The sequence below is a fragment of the Ahaetulla prasina genome, chromosome 1, assembly GCF_028640845.1.
Source record: "Ahaetulla prasina isolate Xishuangbanna chromosome 1, ASM2864084v1, whole genome shotgun sequence".
NCBI lineage: Eukaryota > Metazoa > Chordata > Lepidosauria > Squamata > Colubridae > Ahaetulla > Ahaetulla prasina.
This window is the reverse complement of record NC_080539.1, coordinates 58,755,193-58,771,549: the sequence shown is the minus strand read 5'-3', so window position 1 is coordinate 58,771,549 and position 16,357 is coordinate 58,755,193. Positions and strand designations below refer to the sequence as shown.

At 38.1% G+C, this 16,357-nt stretch overlaps 1 protein-coding gene across 6 annotated transcripts in view; it reads left to right on the top strand.

The window, feature by feature from the left end:
* The window catches only part of ESRRG (estrogen related receptor gamma), a 545,400-nt gene extending 530,433 nt beyond the window's left edge, over positions 1-14,967 (top strand). For all 6 annotated transcript variants that reach the window (XM_058165416.1, XM_058165411.1, XM_058165414.1 and 3 more), the window contains 2 exons: positions 4,752-5,021; positions 14,449-14,967. In XM_058165416.1, the coding sequence (XP_058021399.1) occupies positions 4,752-5,021; positions 14,449-14,693 (515 nt within the window). In that variant the 3' untranslated portion in view covers positions 14,694-14,967. The remainder of the gene's footprint in view (positions 1-4,751; positions 5,022-14,448) is intronic.
* Positions 14,968-16,357: the final 1,390 nt, after the last annotated feature.

Sequence of the window (16,357 nt, the reverse complement as noted above, 5' to 3'; positions counted from 1 at the left end):
ACATAAAAAAGAAGGAATCCTCTGCACGCTTTGAGGATTTGGACTGTGACCAATAGGTATTAGATGCTTGTAGTGTATTTTATTTCCAGAATGGAACAAAAGAATTCAAATAAATGGAAAGGATCAGAGACAAAGGCAGAGAATACAGCAACTGGCATTCCTTTCCAATTGTTGATACTATAATATTTTGCCAGTGCTGTTGTAACAGTATAATTGTGGTGTTTGTTTTTTTTAAAAAAACGGCATGCTAAGGGTACTGTAGATAAACCACAAATGTGCCTCCAGTGTCTTTAAATCCTAAACAGACTGTAGAAGCGTGTCTTTGGGAATGATAATGATTTAGGCTTGTTATCTTAGGGACGTCTGCTATGCAAGAAGCAAATGAAAAGCAAGTGGACAAAACAGCCTGTTTTAAAAGAATATGTACTATATAGCCATACAAATACACTGCAGCTGAAGAATTAATTTTACTAGACAGAATATTGTGGAGGGTTTATGTAGGAGAAACACCAAGGGCTTTGTTGACATCTACATTTTATTTTCTTATAATGCTTTATGAATATAGTGAAATGAAGACAGAAGGAAAGAATCAGCAAGTTCCTAACTTGCCTCCCTCCCCTCCATGCACACTTTGTGATAACGGAGAGTCATTAGGTTCTAATTACCAACGAAGTGGAAGGTCCTTTTTTGTTGAAAACTCTCTATTTATAGCAACAGTGCAATCTACTGAGCAAGAGAGGTAGATGGGAAAGGCACGAGATAGCCCACAAATCATTGCCCTTGTTTTATGGCTATTTACAAGAAACCGCATAGAATGATAGTGGTTTGCATTCAGCATCGTTAAAGTGGAAGAAAATGCCTTGTAGGGGTTAACTTCTTATGCCTGCAATGCAGCCTATTTCTGTCAACACTGGACTTGGGAAACAAACATTTATGCTTTGTGAAATGGAAGTGTATTTTTGAAGACTAGCCGTCAGATATTTTTTGCCCTTCACACTTTCAAATGCTTAGCCTTTTTTCTAAGTTGACTGCAAAGAGCATCAGTTTGCCAGACTAAAAGAGAGATGGTGGGGGATTTGGGGTGGGGGGAGGAAGGGGCAAAAAGTAAGCGAGAAAAAGAATGGGTAAAGGGCTGGGTTTTCTTGACAAGTGCCCATGGCATCACCATCAAATATATGAGTTTCAAGTAGAAGATGGCAGGAGGGGTTGGCACAGCACATGCTTCCTTCCAGCCTATGACCTCTGGCTACCTGATTCTTGAGAAGCTTTTCAATCCTTCCAAATGATGTTATTCCAAACTGTCATCTGGTTTACTCGGAGCACACTGTCTCGCAAATAAACATGCTATTTAACTGCAGGTCAAGGTACAGAGCCATTCTGCTAGCAAAATGCCTGAGATACATTAAATGGCACTGACATGAAGAGAGAGATGAAGAGGGATCAAAGTTGTCAGCAGCATGCATGGAATTGGCCTGCACTGGGGGGAAAAATGCACCATCGTGTATTAAAATGTATTTTTTTAAAGCCATAATATAGTTGAACATTTAAAATTATGACTTGTCAAATGCTAGGGATTAACGGACCGGGTGTGACAAAATTCAAAGTTCAGGGCAACACTAGCAAAGCATTATCTTCTAGATTTGGGAAGAGCTCAGGGCTGTGTAGCTGGAAAATGTTAAATGGTTAATGGGAAATGGGTTCATATAGAGTTTGGAGGTTTTATATACGATTTTAAAAGATCACTTTTTATGAAAATATGGATGTCTATTTTTTTCCCCTGTTGTACAGTGCTTTATTACAATGGCTGGTATTTTTTCACAGGGTACAGCATATTTAAATGAAATCAGTTTATTCTGCAGGCCCTTTTACTTTGAGTAACACTATCTTATGTTACCAAGTTGTTGTGGTTCTTGTTTGCTTTTCTAAACAACCGAAAAATATTTTAAGTTTCATTTCATTAATTAAAACACAGGTGTAAAGTTAAACTTTTAACAGCTCTGGTATTTTTTTAAAATTTTCTTCTCTCACCACCACCATCAAGAATAAAGGTTTACATTGAATGCCTAGTAATAAAATACGATGTTACTAAATATACTTAAAGAACATGGCGTAAAAATTTCACATTTCCACAATTCTACCTCCTGCATTTTATTTCCTTTTATGAAAAAGGATGTGTGCACACCTGTGTATTTTCTATTGACATAAACAAAATGTTTCATTCACAATTAGGGGCAACATATTTCCTGCAAGGGGAAAAAGCTATCCTGGGGAATTGTGTAGAAATATGAAAAACTAAAGAAATGAGAAGCCATTTACACGTTTTTTAAAGTCTGACCAAATATGCCTTCATAAGGAAATGCTATTAGCATTGGAGGGTTCTTTTTAATGTTAGCAACTGTAAGTGCAAGCAAAGCCCACTGTAATTTAAATTTAAAAATAAAATAAAATAAAAAAAGTAAAATGCACAAATTAGCATATAAATAAAAAGCAGGAAAGTGGAGAAGCTTTGGGAGGAATAGAAAGGAAAATGATTGAAATTGAAACCTCTTTAGAGATTTTATTGCTTTTTTATTTATTTATTTGCTTAATTAAATGCCCCTGAAGTGTGTGAAACATGGTTATAGTTAAAAAGCACTGTTACTTTGTAAATCGTAGGGACAAAGGGCTCTCCTGACTTTAAAGTTTCCATGCACGTAAATGTCAATAGAGTGCCTTCTCCATCATCAGCACTAAATTCACATTGATGCCTCTTTTCTTCTCTGTATTGATCCTTCCATGAGAACGTAGATTTGTATCTGTTAATTAATGCGTCCTGAAACAGCGTTTGTATTAATCAGGCAGATAAGAAAAATTGGATGCCTGCACCCTCATGACAACCGTAAAAGTGCTGGCCCTGATAAAAATCATGGACGGACCTCAATAAAAAAGTTCCTCCTTCCACTCAATAAACTAATCATCCCTGCTTTTAATTATTCGGCAGAAAGATGTGTGGAGATTGGAGAATGTGTAAATCTATTTACTAACAGCAGTGTCTGGGAGGGAGAATGGGCCTGTCACACAGGACACTGCTGCAGGCAACGTTCTCTGTCCATCTGCTTCTTGAGAGAGAGAGAGGCTGGAGCTAATTGCAAATAGGCCTTCCATTTTAAGACCCTTTCAAATTATTATTTCTGTTTCATTTCCTTCCATTTTCCATAAGAAACATGGGGCTAGTAGCCCCTTGTCATTTTTCAAAGAGGTTGGCTTTGATGTGCTTGATCCTCTTTTGGGGACATGACACGTGTCCTCTTATAAATAAAGAACAGAAGACAGTCTGGAAGATGTAAATAAGAATTAAGAAATAATGAAAAGGAATGGAGACGGTGTCTTGATAAAGTCCATCACTTTTAAAGCTTGTCTCCTGGCCTGGAGAGACTTTTGATTTCTTTTAATCGGAATGCATTTGGTTCCAAGTTGTGCAGCAGGCTGAATCTAAACTGATGTCTAATTCTTGTGCCTCATGTTTTCACCACGGTGTTTTGGCAAAATTCTGTGTGTTTTAAGATAAATGAGCAGCAACAACCAAGGCCTGTTCTTTCTGTAGGATCCCTGTCAATGCACATGTGAGCAGCTCCATAAGTCACACACAGAGAGCTTTAGACATGTCTTAAGTCCCACCCCACCCCCTTAAGAAAAGCTTGACTAATCCCTTTTGATGATTTTATTAACTCCTGGGTGGTTGCAGGTGCCAACTGGCAAAGTACGATATTTCATGGATAGGCCAGGAAATCTCTCCTTCACTGGGACCTCCTCTGATAGGAGCTTTGTCAGGCAGAGATAATAAATTAACAGCTACCGTAAATAGGTGCCTGAAAAGGTATGGCTATAAAGAGGTTTGCCCTTAGTGATCCTATTAAAAAGGAAAGGAGAGATAGTGAAACAAAAGCAAAACCTAAATTCATTAAGAAGTGTTATTATATATTTTTCTCTCTCTCTCTTTCTTTCTCTCTCTCTCTCAAAGTGATGGTGTGATTACTATTCACTTGGCACTTTAATGTGCCATTCTGCTATTTGAGCAGTGTGGTGGAGGCAGAAGCTATTATAGAAGTAATTAGCGTCTTTTCTGGAAAGGGTAGGTCTTACTGAGGTTGAAGTTCAAAAAGCACTTTGCTTGGTTGTTGTGATCATCACTTAATTCTATTAAGGTATCAAATTACCTCTCCTTTAAAATGAATTTTTCTCCCATTTTTGTTTAAAAACACACTCTGCCTTCAAAGGAGACCTTGAAATCTTTAAAATATGGTATGAAGGCTATGCAGAAGTAACTGAATTCAGTGAAGCTTACTCTGTGGTAAGTAACAGTGTAGATAAGATTACAGGCACCGTCATACCTTTTATTCTTTCTCTTACAGCCATGACAATTATTGTTTCCAGGTTTGATATAGGCCATATTAGATGCTACTGAATCTGGGTAACAAATCTCAACAATTTATTTGAGGAAATGCATTCTTAAATACTGAATAAAATACAGCAGGCTTCTCTACCTAAAATTACAATAAGCCCAAGATATACTGAATTGTTTTTATCTGAAGTGCTTTTGTTTTAACTATTTTATGTCTGCTGATACGAAAGATCTGAGAGGGCAGAATCTGTAAATACACATTGCTGACTTACATAATAAAAACAAGCACAAGGGTAAAGTTATAATGCAGAATTATGAGAGCCTAGTACAATTTTAATTATGTTTCTGTGTACTTTCCTTCCCGGTTTAGGATTTTCCACTTTATCGCTTGCTGACCAGATGAGCCTTCTGCAGAGTGCTTGGATGGAGATTTTAATTCTGGGCGTAGTGTACCGATCACTTTCCTTTGAGGATGAGCTTGTCTATGCTGAAGACTATATTATGGATGAAGACCAGTCTAAATTAGCAGGCCTTCTTGACCTCAACAATGCCATCCTGCAACTGGTAAAAAAATACAAGAGCATGAAGCTGGAGAAAGAAGAGTTTGTCACCCTCAAAGCTATCGCGCTTGCTAATTCAGGTTGGCAGATTGGCATGATGGCTCATGTCATTTTTCCCCTTCCTCTAATATCTTCTGCATGACAGTTTCTAAATACAACTGTCTAAGAATAAGAAATTTTTAATCATACTACTGCAGAATGGTACTGAATGGCTAGAAACAAGGGAGTTCAAATTAATGGAAGATCTTTGATTATTATAAATATTTTTTTTTATGCTGAGTTTCTAATTTGGTTAAAAGATGCCGTAAAATTCAGGCAGTATTAACAGCAAAGATGCTTTTCAATAAACATAAATGTCATTCTGCTTAAATCCATTTCATAATCCAGATAAGTCTAATCAGTCTGCTAAAACCCACTAGAATGGAAGGGCCCATGACTAAATGCAATATATGATCTACTTCAATCTAGCTACTAAACACTGTGAACTCAATACCGAAGGTGAACTCTGGTTTTATTAGAGAAGGGAGCAAATCATGTTTTAACCTTGTAGAAACTATACACATTTGACTGTTTTATGCTAGTTGGTTAAATGCGTAATGTAACTTGTGGAGAAGGGGGCTAAGAATTCACGAAAGGATTCTTCTCTGCATTTGAACTTAAAAGTGCTGAAGCAGTGAGCCAGTGTTTGATAAGTGAAAAATCGTTTGTTCTTTGTTGTTTTTTCCTTTGTGCCTCTCTAACACTTTATTGTGGTCTTAAGTCCCTCTTAGCATTTGCATAAAGTTCATGATAGATCCCTCTTTAATGACGTGCCGATCATTAGATACCTGTGTGTCGATAACATGCTCTGATGCTATGTACCATTGACAGTCACACCGTGCCCCTCCATCTGCTTTTGTTTTGACCCTATCTTTGAACTTTATCTTGGTTGCTGGCCAGTAGTTTTCCCTTTAATTACAAGAAGGAAACTGTCAATAAAATCTGTTAAATGGGATGCAATGAGTGGCTTGAATGGGCGGATGGCTATTTGTTCAAATTCTGCAGCTTTCAAGGTATTGACAGTTTGTTTTCTGGGGCCATATGTGACGATCAATCTCAGGCTGGGCTCAGCCGCGCTGAAAAATGAAAAACCAGATTGCTTTTGCTTACTTGTGGATGACGACTTGTGATTTGGTGCGGTCCTAGTGAGATGAGGCCTTCTGCCCAAATTGTCCCCACGAGAGCCAGGATGCGTGACTGTTTTTAGAAATAATTTTTTAATTGATTTTGTAATTAACAGTTCATCTACAATATTGACACATGAATCTTCAGATTGATAGGAGGAAAATTGTTTTCAACAATGAAGTTGTACTTTCTGATTTGTCTTCATAATGGGATCTAGCATTTTGCATTTTAATTAGAATTTTAATTGAAAAACAAACAAAAATGAAGAATAAAAAATATCCATAAGAAATATAAATGACTTAATCAATTGACGTAAGTGTAAGCAGCTGTTGTCATAATACACAATCAGTGGTCACCGCAGATTCTCATTTTATTTGGATAAGCTTTCCCCAAATCAAAGTTATAAAACATTATAAGATGTTCATATTATCGTCATAATTTATTATGTTTACTGATAAAATATGTAAGTCCGAAACCATGCACAGTTTGTATAAAAATAGACATTTTTAAAAACATTTTGAATGACAGCAAACCTTCGCACTTTTGGAAATGGCTGAGACAGTATTTTACTCTGACCTGCAGAGATTTAAAATGACATTCACTGAAATCATCAGCTTAGCATAAACATCTGGCTTGATTCAATAATAATTAATGCTCTTTTGTGCTCTAAATCAGTGAACTGATTTAACAGTAACCTTCCTGCCTCCCTTTCCTCTGTATTGTACCCATGCGTAAACAGATAAAACAAGATAAAGTGAGCAAAACATCGCCAGTGTTATAGCCCCAATTATTGGAACTTGAAATAAAAAGACTTAAAAGAGAACTAAGGGATGTCTGAAAAACCAAAATATAGGTCTGATTCGGAATATAAAGAGATCCAGATGTTATTCTAATAGTTTCATTTATCCTGAACCCAGTTTTTCAATTCTTGAATTGAGAAGAAACCTAGAGTATCCAAGAATCTAGTTACAGTGAACAGGATATTAGAAATCCTGGATTCAGGCAAAAAACAAAATCTTGCTGCTTTTTCATGTGTCCTCCAAAAATAGGAATTCCTATTATGTTTCTGAGACTCAGAAGTAAACATTTTACCTCATATCATCTCCAATTAATCTTATTTTGATAAAAGGGAAGGTATTAGCAAAAACCATCACCTAATACTCTTAATATATCATTGGTAAGAATTATAATTGATAGTTTTGAATAACCTGAAACAACTTGGTGTGTTCTTTGGTTCATATGTCAGGTTTCTAATTAGGTACTTAAAAATGCTAAATGGAAAAAGAAGTTCCAATGCATCAGTAAGTGCTCTGGTTGCTCAGAGAAAGAGAGGGAACCCACCTCTGAATATTTTCTAAAGCATGTATGTAGCAATTACTTCAGGCAGGTGAACTCTGCTGTGTAATAAAAGGTGTTCTCTCTGTCGCAGTGCTTTTACTAAGTGTTCCCATGTATTGATTGGGAAATGCCAAATGGAAGACTGTGGGTTCACAGGTTTGTTTGCTTTTAATTATTTCATCAAGAAACAGACATTTGTACTTTTAGGCTAGAGGCTTTTTAAAAGACTTTGTGTCCCAATCAGCTGAACTGCCACGTAATTTCTAACTCTTTCTGCTCACCTAATCTATAGCATCTTTCCCTACTGACTGGACCCTTTAAAAGGCTGCTCCTTACTGGAACGCTAAAAAGGAGAGGCTTAGGGTTTTTATGAAAGCAATGTCTTGAAATGCTATAGATTTACCTGGAGGTGGAAAAATAATCTAAAGACTCAATATTTGGAGAAGAAGGGATATGGCGATAGGGGTGAGCAGTTATAATACAAGCAAACACTGAAAAGGCTAACTAGTGGCACTGGACTAAGAAAATATAAACCAGCGGTGCCCACCTTTCCGGCTTGCCAGACCTGCGGGGGCGGGGAAGGATAGTTTTATGCCAGTGGCAAGCACATGCATGCCTGCCACTCACACAAATGGAGGTTCATGCGCATGCTTCCGCAGCCCCTTTCCAAACTGGCTGCAGCACAGTATGGGGCCGTGGACTGGGGATTGCGGACCCCCCGATCTAAGCAAGCTACCTCTCTCTAGATTTAAGTTGTTTAGATTCAGGCACTGGGAAAGTGCTTTTTTCTCTCTCCTTATGTTACTACAAGCATATACCAACTGGAGACTTTTTAACAATCAGTTGCATTAGTTTTACCCATCTATAACAAGCAACAGATTTTGTTTATGACTCTTATGTGAGTAAACTATTCAATGACCACTTTAGAGCATTCCTTATATGTAGAAGACACTTCTTTCTTCAGTCACTTTGTTGAAACTCCACTTCCTTCAGCCGTCTCAGGCAAAATTCAAAGGATAATTTTGATGGACCATTGTGAGGTCTATTAACAATACTGGCCAATATAATAGAGCAGTGGTTCTCAACCTTTATAGTGCTGCGACCCCTTTAAAACAATTCCCCATAATGTGGTGACCCCAACTGTAAAATTATTTTTTTTTAGGCAGCGATCTCAGCGCACCTCAGCAGCCGCAGAAGGGGGGGAAAGCGGCAAACTGTTTTTTTTAATTTATCGCGTCTGAAGCTGTATTGGCTAGCGATCTGAACTGCTTGTGATTGCCTTGAGGACGGAGGCATTAAAGCGGAGACTCCTCCCCTGTTAAGTTTATCATGCCTGAAGCCAGATTAGGCTAGCGATTGGGAGTGATTGCAGCTGGCTTGAGAGGGAGACATCAGAGCAAAGATTTCTCTCTTCTTTAATTCATCACGCCTGAAGCCGAATTCATGATTCTTCGACTTCCAAGTATACTTCCCATATTTCCGATGGTCTTAGGCGACCCCCGGCCAAATCGTCATTTGACCCCCAATGGGGTCGCGACCCACAGGTTGAGAACCGCTGTAATAGAGTGTATACTACTCTTGTAAATCCATCATTGCTTGTCTTTAGCTGGGGACAGACCAATGCTGAACTGCAGCTATAACAACCCTAACATTTCCTAATCGCCCAGCTCATGTCTAAACTTCATGTCTAAACTCATGGATCTTTGACTTACGATGATTATTCACAGTCTGCTACTGTTGCTTAATTTCTTTGCCCTGTTTTTATTTGCAGTATTTACACTGTCTCCAGTTTTATTTTTATTTTATTTTTTATTTATTTGTCGTAACAATATATACAAGCATTACATAAAAGATTATATAATATATAAACATATATATGAGGAGAAACAAGGTAATATAAACATATACATATATAGGGGAAGAAACAATAGGACAGGAACGGTAGGCACGTTTGTGCTCTTATGCATGCCCCTTAGAGTCCTCTTAGGAATGTGGTGAGGTCAACCGTGGATAGATTTTGAGTAAAGCTTTTGGGGTTATGAGAAGAGACCACAGAGTCAGGTAATGCATTCCAAGCATATATAATTCTGTTACAGAAATCGTGTTTTCTGCAATCTAAACTGGAGCGGTTGACATTGAGTTTAAATCTGTTGGTAGCTCTTATGTTATTGTTATTGAAACTGAAGAAGTCATTGACAGGAAGGACATTACAACGGATGATTTTATGAGCTAAACCCAGATCCTGCCTTTGCTTTTTAGTTTTTATACTGAACTACTACTGTGACTTTATACTGAACTTTATACTGTGATGTGACCACAATCTTTTGCTTGTCCTTGTTTCTATGTTTGCTTGTATGGTGTCATTAGAATAAAACCGGATAGATCTTCCAACCAGAATTGGCACCCAAGAAAAGGCAGCCTGTCAATTATACTGAACTTTCTGTGATCCTTGAGATGCAGCCTGTTCACACATCAGTATATATACACTATTTTCTAATGCAAATAATTGTTTGGATAATAGGTTGTGATTTAATCTCAAATGCCTCTGAAAGCAACTCTTAATTCCAATTTAATCTGAGATTAAGAAAGCTTGGATCTGGCTCTATTGAAGAATTTATATCTGAATTTTAGTCTTCCTATTTGAAAAGATTTTAAGCAGTGGGAATACCAATTACATAGAAGCTTGAACTGGGCAAAGTATTGCAACAAATTTTAGCCAGATTACTTATTATAGAGTATAGATAGAAACAGCATTGGTTTCTATATTGGACAACTTTTTGGTGGGGGGAGGGTTGGTTGTGGGAAATACCCCCCAAGTCCTATTAGAGCTCTCAGTAATATCAACCATGGCATCTTTTAGGACTACCTCTGGGTTGAGAAGTTCCTTTTTTTTTTTAGCAGGTGATTTTACGTGGCAATCATAGAGGAAAAACATTCAGGTCCTTGGCAGCTCCATCTATGTGGTGTCTTAGAACACAATCTCTCCCCACCCACTCTTCCATGCCCTTTAGCATCTAAACCATCAGAAGAGATCATGAAGCCACTCATTGAGATCATCCAACAGTTCATGAAAAGTTCCCCTTCCCAGTTGTACCTGTACATTAACTGAAGATGCTGCAGTTACTTGTACCTGGTGTTTGGAGGTTATATTATTTATTTTATTATTATTTATTTGATTTTTATACCGCCCTTCTCCCGAAGGACTCAGGGCGGTGTACAGGCAAAAGTAAAAAACAGGCAATACAATGTACAATTTAAAATGCAGATTAAAAAACTTATTTTACAATTGGCCTAAAAAGTTTAAAATATATAATAAACTAAAACCCCATTTAAAATTATTAATAGAAAATTTAAAATCAATAAAATTTAAGCCAACCCTGCGCGAATGAAAAGATGTGTCTTCAGTTCGCGACGGAAGGTCCGAAGGTCAGGTATTTGGCGTAAACCCGGGGGAAGCTCGTTCCAGAGTGGACCTTCCCCTGGGGGCCGCCAGCCAACATTGCTTGGCGGACGGCACCCTGAGAAGTCCCTCTCTGTGAGAGCGTACGGGTCGGTGGGAGGCATGCGGTAACAGCAGGCGGTCCCGTAAGAACCCAGGCCCTAAGCCATGGAGCGCTTTAAAGGTCGTAACCAAAACCTTAAAGTGCACTCGAAAGGCCACAGGTAGCCAGTGCAGTCTGCGCAGGAGCGGTGTTACGTGGGAGCTACGCGTAGCTCCCTCTATCACCCGCGCAGCTGCATTCTGGACTAACTGAAGCCTCCGAGTGCACCTCAAGGAGCCCCATGTAGAGAGCATTACAATAATCCAAGCGAGAGGTAACGAGCGCATGAGTGACTGTGCACAAGGCATCCCGATCAAGGAAGGGGCGCAATTGCCGAACCAGGCGAACCTGGTGGAAGGCCCTCCTGGAGACGGCCGTCAAATGATCTTCAAATGACAGCCGTTCATCCAGGAGGACACCTAAGTTGCGCACCCTATCCTTTGGGGCCAGTAACTCGCCTCCAATAGTCAGCTGCAGCTGCAGCTGACTGAATCGGGATGCCGGCATCCACAGCCACTCCGTCTTGGAGGGATTAAGCTTGAGCCTGTTTCTCCCCATCCAGACCCGTACTGAAATTGGATGCCAAATATACAGGGTTTTGGGGAGGGGGTGAAAAAATGGATCGTTAACACCAGTATTAGCTCTAATGAGGTTAAACTTTCCATGAAGGACCAGGCCCACAGTCTGGGCTTTCGCCAGGATACATGGCTTCTCCTGGTATTATAGGAGCCTTTGCCCTATTTGTGGTCATTTTTGGTGCAAAGGGCCATGGCAGTAATTTATGTCCTTAGGTAAAGGTAAAGGTTCCCCTCGCACATATGTGCTAGTTGTTCCCGACTCTAGGGGGCAGTGCTCATCTCTGTTTCAAAGCTGAAGTGCCAGCGCTGTCTGAAGACGTCTCCCTGGTCGCCAAAGGCGCACGGAATGTTGTTACCTTCCCACCAAAGGTGGTTCCTATTTTTTTACTTGTATTTGCATTTTTTAATGTGCTTTCTGCTAGATTGGCAGAACAAGTAACAAGAGCTCACCCCGTTACGTGGCACTAGGGATTCAAACTGCTGAACTGCAGACATTTCGATCGACAAGTTCAACATTTTAGCCACTGAGCTAAGCCACCACCAATTTATGTCTTTATTAGCTCCAAATTGGGATATTGCAATGTATTCTATTTGCGGCTGCATTTAAAGATGACTCAAAAACTTCAGTTACTGCAGAATGTGTCAGCTTGCTTGCTTCCTGATACAGGACAGCCATTATAGGATTTACAACAGTACTTCAGTATTTGTGCTACTTATTCATTTCTGGGCCCAATTCAAAGTGGTGGTAATAAAGTGGATTGATAAAGCTGTAAACGGCTTAAATCCTGGACATGTTGCTGATTGTCTTCTCCATAGAATCTTCTTTTCTATTCATTCAACTCAGGAAGATATTTTCTGGATTCTCATCCCACGGAATGGCTTAAAGCTTAAATATTTGGGACACCTCTAGTGGTGAATATGGCAGATATTCCATACATATTCTGTGTGAAATGTGACAAGGAGTTTCATAAAACCTTTAAGTTTCTGAGATACTCTAAAGACTGAAGTGGGCTGGATGATGATGCCAAATAGATGGGTCCTGCAAATAGACAGAGTACTTTAATCACCACACCACAGTGGCTATTTTTGAACTATTCTTATCATAATATACAGCCAGTAAAATAAACTACTTGGGGAAAAAATACCTTATCGCATTTGATGTCTCTTGTAAAATCAGATGATGGCAGCATTATATTTTTCAGAGTAGCCAGTTGTTGTTTCACTGTCTCAGTCTTATCCAAAAACTGATATTCAGTAACAACTTGATATACTGTAAAGATTCAGTATGGTTATCATGACTTAGTCACTGAATCATTTTTAATCCCATTATCACATCTAGCAGCAAATTCCACGAATTAATTACTTATTGCATGAAGTTCTTAGAGATGCATAGAATTAGAAGTGGGATGTTATTCAGGCTATCAAATTCATCTGCAAATTCAATAAACTTTCATCCTACCTTTTCCACCTCCAGGTCAAACATATTTATTAATTATCCACATTAGGTGAAAATTGATATGTGACAATCTGAAATCCTACTGTGTCAGTTTTTCCTACACACTAAGTCTTTTTATTTAATCTCAATGGCCATCATTTTACCCTTAGGTTGAAAGTTAATTGCCATTTTGCTGCCTGTTCACCAAGTTTAGATATTACTTTGTGTAAGCTTTTCTGATTTCTAATCCATCCTGAGTATTTTGGTGCCATCAGCAAACTTAGCTACTTCACCATTGACCTCCTAACTCAAGATCATTTATGAAGAAGTTAAATAGCATTCTCTCTGTTGTAAGAAATAGTGATTTATTCCCTGCTTCCCAGTAGTTTCTAATATATAACAAGGCTTATCCTAATTGTAGTCTTTTACTGTTCTGGATGAGAACTTTTAACATTAAATTGTTAAATATCTTTTTAAATTTTAAAAGTAATGGTTACAGATTAATTATTAAATGTACAGAATCCCCATAAGACACTATTATGTGTAACAATTTAATTTTTAATTCCTTAATTCTGTTAGAAACCTCTAATGAAGTAATTTTGATCATATAATTTTTAATAGAACCTCCAATATGGCCACAAGGGATACGGGTTTTAGATCAAAGTTCCATTGATACTTTTAAGATCACTTGCTTGCAGCTTCCTATGCCCTAAGTGTTAGAGGATGGAACATACAATAATAGAGTTGGAAAGGACCATGAAGGTCTTCTAGTCAGGGGTCTCCAACCTTGGCAACGTTAGGACTTGTGGATTTCAACTCCCAGAATTGAAGTTGGGAGTTGAAGTCCACAAGTTTTAAAATTGCCAAGGTTGGAGATCCCTGTTCTAGTTTAACCCCCTGCTTAAGCAGGAGATCCTGTATCATTTCAGAAGATCCTATATCATTTTAGACAAATGGTTTTCCAGTCTCTTTTCAAAAGCCTTCAGTGATGGAGCACCTACAACTTCTGAAGACAAGCTTTCGTATAATATTCCCAAGGCAATAGACTCTCTAGGCATGATGGATTGCAATTACAGTGTCTTGGAAATATTCTTGTGGAAAACCATTCCACTGCTGTGAGCTTTCTGCGTTTCCATGAAATACTTTTTTTAAAACTATCCCTGCAGATTTCAAAGTTACATCTTAAGTTATATAAACAAGATATATTAAAAGGCAGTAATCGTATGATTGTGACTACACCAAAGAGCTTCTTTTTCAGAAGACGAATATGGTAATAGGTAGTTTATTTAATTTACATATGTAAAGGAGCTCAGCAAATGGTAGTTAAATCCATGTAAATTACAGCTTTTTGAAAGTGGGGTTATGCAATTCAAGTAATAGAAAAGAGCTCTGGCACTGTAATCCTCCTTTCTGGCATGAGAAACTGCTATAACTCTTGTTTGTTTTATAGACTCTATGCACATAGAAGATGTTGAAGCTGTCCAGAAACTTCAAGATGTCTTACATGAGGCTCTGCAGGATTATGAAGCTGGGCAGCACATGGAAGATCCACGCCGGGCTGGCAAGATGCTGATGACTTTGCCGTTGCTGAGGCAAACCTCCACCAAGGCTGTGCAGCATTTCTACAATATTAAATTGGAAGGCAAAGTCCCCATGCACAAACTATTTTTGGAAATGCTGGAGGCAAAGGTCTGACCTCAACATCCTGGGCCCTTTCAGTTGGGTATGCTGAAACCATAACAAGAGGGACAACCGAACGGGAAAACTGTGGCAAAGAACCTTTAGCGTTACTTTAAGGCAATGAAACTGACTGCACTGATCATTAAGCAGCGAGAATGAGTAGCAGCATCTCTTTTTAGTCTTGGTCTTATTTGATGAGGTTCTCCTTCTTCATTTCTCTCTTTTAATGTTATTAGTTCTCATTTGTTTGTAATTTACTCCCTTTTGCTGCTGAAAAATTCATATGTATATATATATATATATATATATATATATATATATATATATATATATACACACACACACACACATACATACACACATATATATACATACATACATTATATACACATACACATACACACACACACGTATGTATGTATGTATGTATGTGTATATATATATATATGGTATATACAATGCCAGTGGACTTCTTGGGAATCACCATACCCCAATGACAGAGGAATCAAAAGCGAAGCATCGTAACTAACAGTACAGTGCAACACAGTGAACTGACTGAATGCAGTATTATGTTTCACAAGAGCAGCCGCTAATTAGACAACTTCTACGGCAACATCTTGGCTCTTCCTTATCATTGCATTTCCATCTAGATCAGTTACAGCCATTTGATTCCTTCATTGTTTTTTCAAGTCTTCCAGCTATTTCTTAGGTTAGCTACAATATAACTTTTTCAGGGAATAGTTTGAGCTTTATTCATTCATGCAATACTAAAGAAAAGAAAGATAAATACTGCTTTTTTTGTGTGCTGGCGTGAACAATTATGAACATTTATTTAAGGACAAATGAATCCTGAAGGAAGATTTCTTTTTTTTAAAAAAAAAATGTTTTAGTTCTTCTTACTAATGGAAGATTTTTTTTTCTACCAGCTTTACCACGTTTCAGCCATTTCTTAATGTGGGGATTTATCTTACTCAAGCAATAGTTGAGGGAAGGTGCATATTATCACGGATGCAATTTATGTTGTGTGCCAGTTTGGTCTAGGACATCCCATTTCTTTGCATGAGCTCCAGTTTCTATGTAACCAACTGAAACCAACAAATCAGATTACACCTACATTTCCAAATAGTTTATATATGTCATGTCAAATAGGAATCTAAAAAAGGAGTTAGTAAGTGCTTCTGTATGGCCAAGCATAATTATGCCATGAGATTCTATGTTACTCTATAAGGTGGCCTATCATTTACAAAACTGGGACTTCTGCATAAAGTCCACCCTACTCCGTCTAGCAATAAGGAAAAAATATATATCAGAGTAGTCAGCCTCTGATCAACCTCTAGAACTTAGCACTTGTACACATTATTTATCAATTTATAAAACTTTATATTTTATATAACTGTAGAAATGCCATTTTTAAACAGACAGCCTAACTGGTATACCTACTTTTTCAGCCATTATTGTCAGGACATGAAAGCTGGTCAATTTCAAGACTGTTAAGAGGTGTAATCTAATATTTAAACTAATTAGATGCCCCCCATCCACCCACCCAAAGTACAGTCACTAAAAAACCTGGGAACAGGAATCTCCTTCCAATGCTATGCCAATGCACCAGTGTTAGTAGCTGCTCCCTGTGCTATGTGAACAACCTATTCTATGTACACAAATGTAATTAAATTGTATTC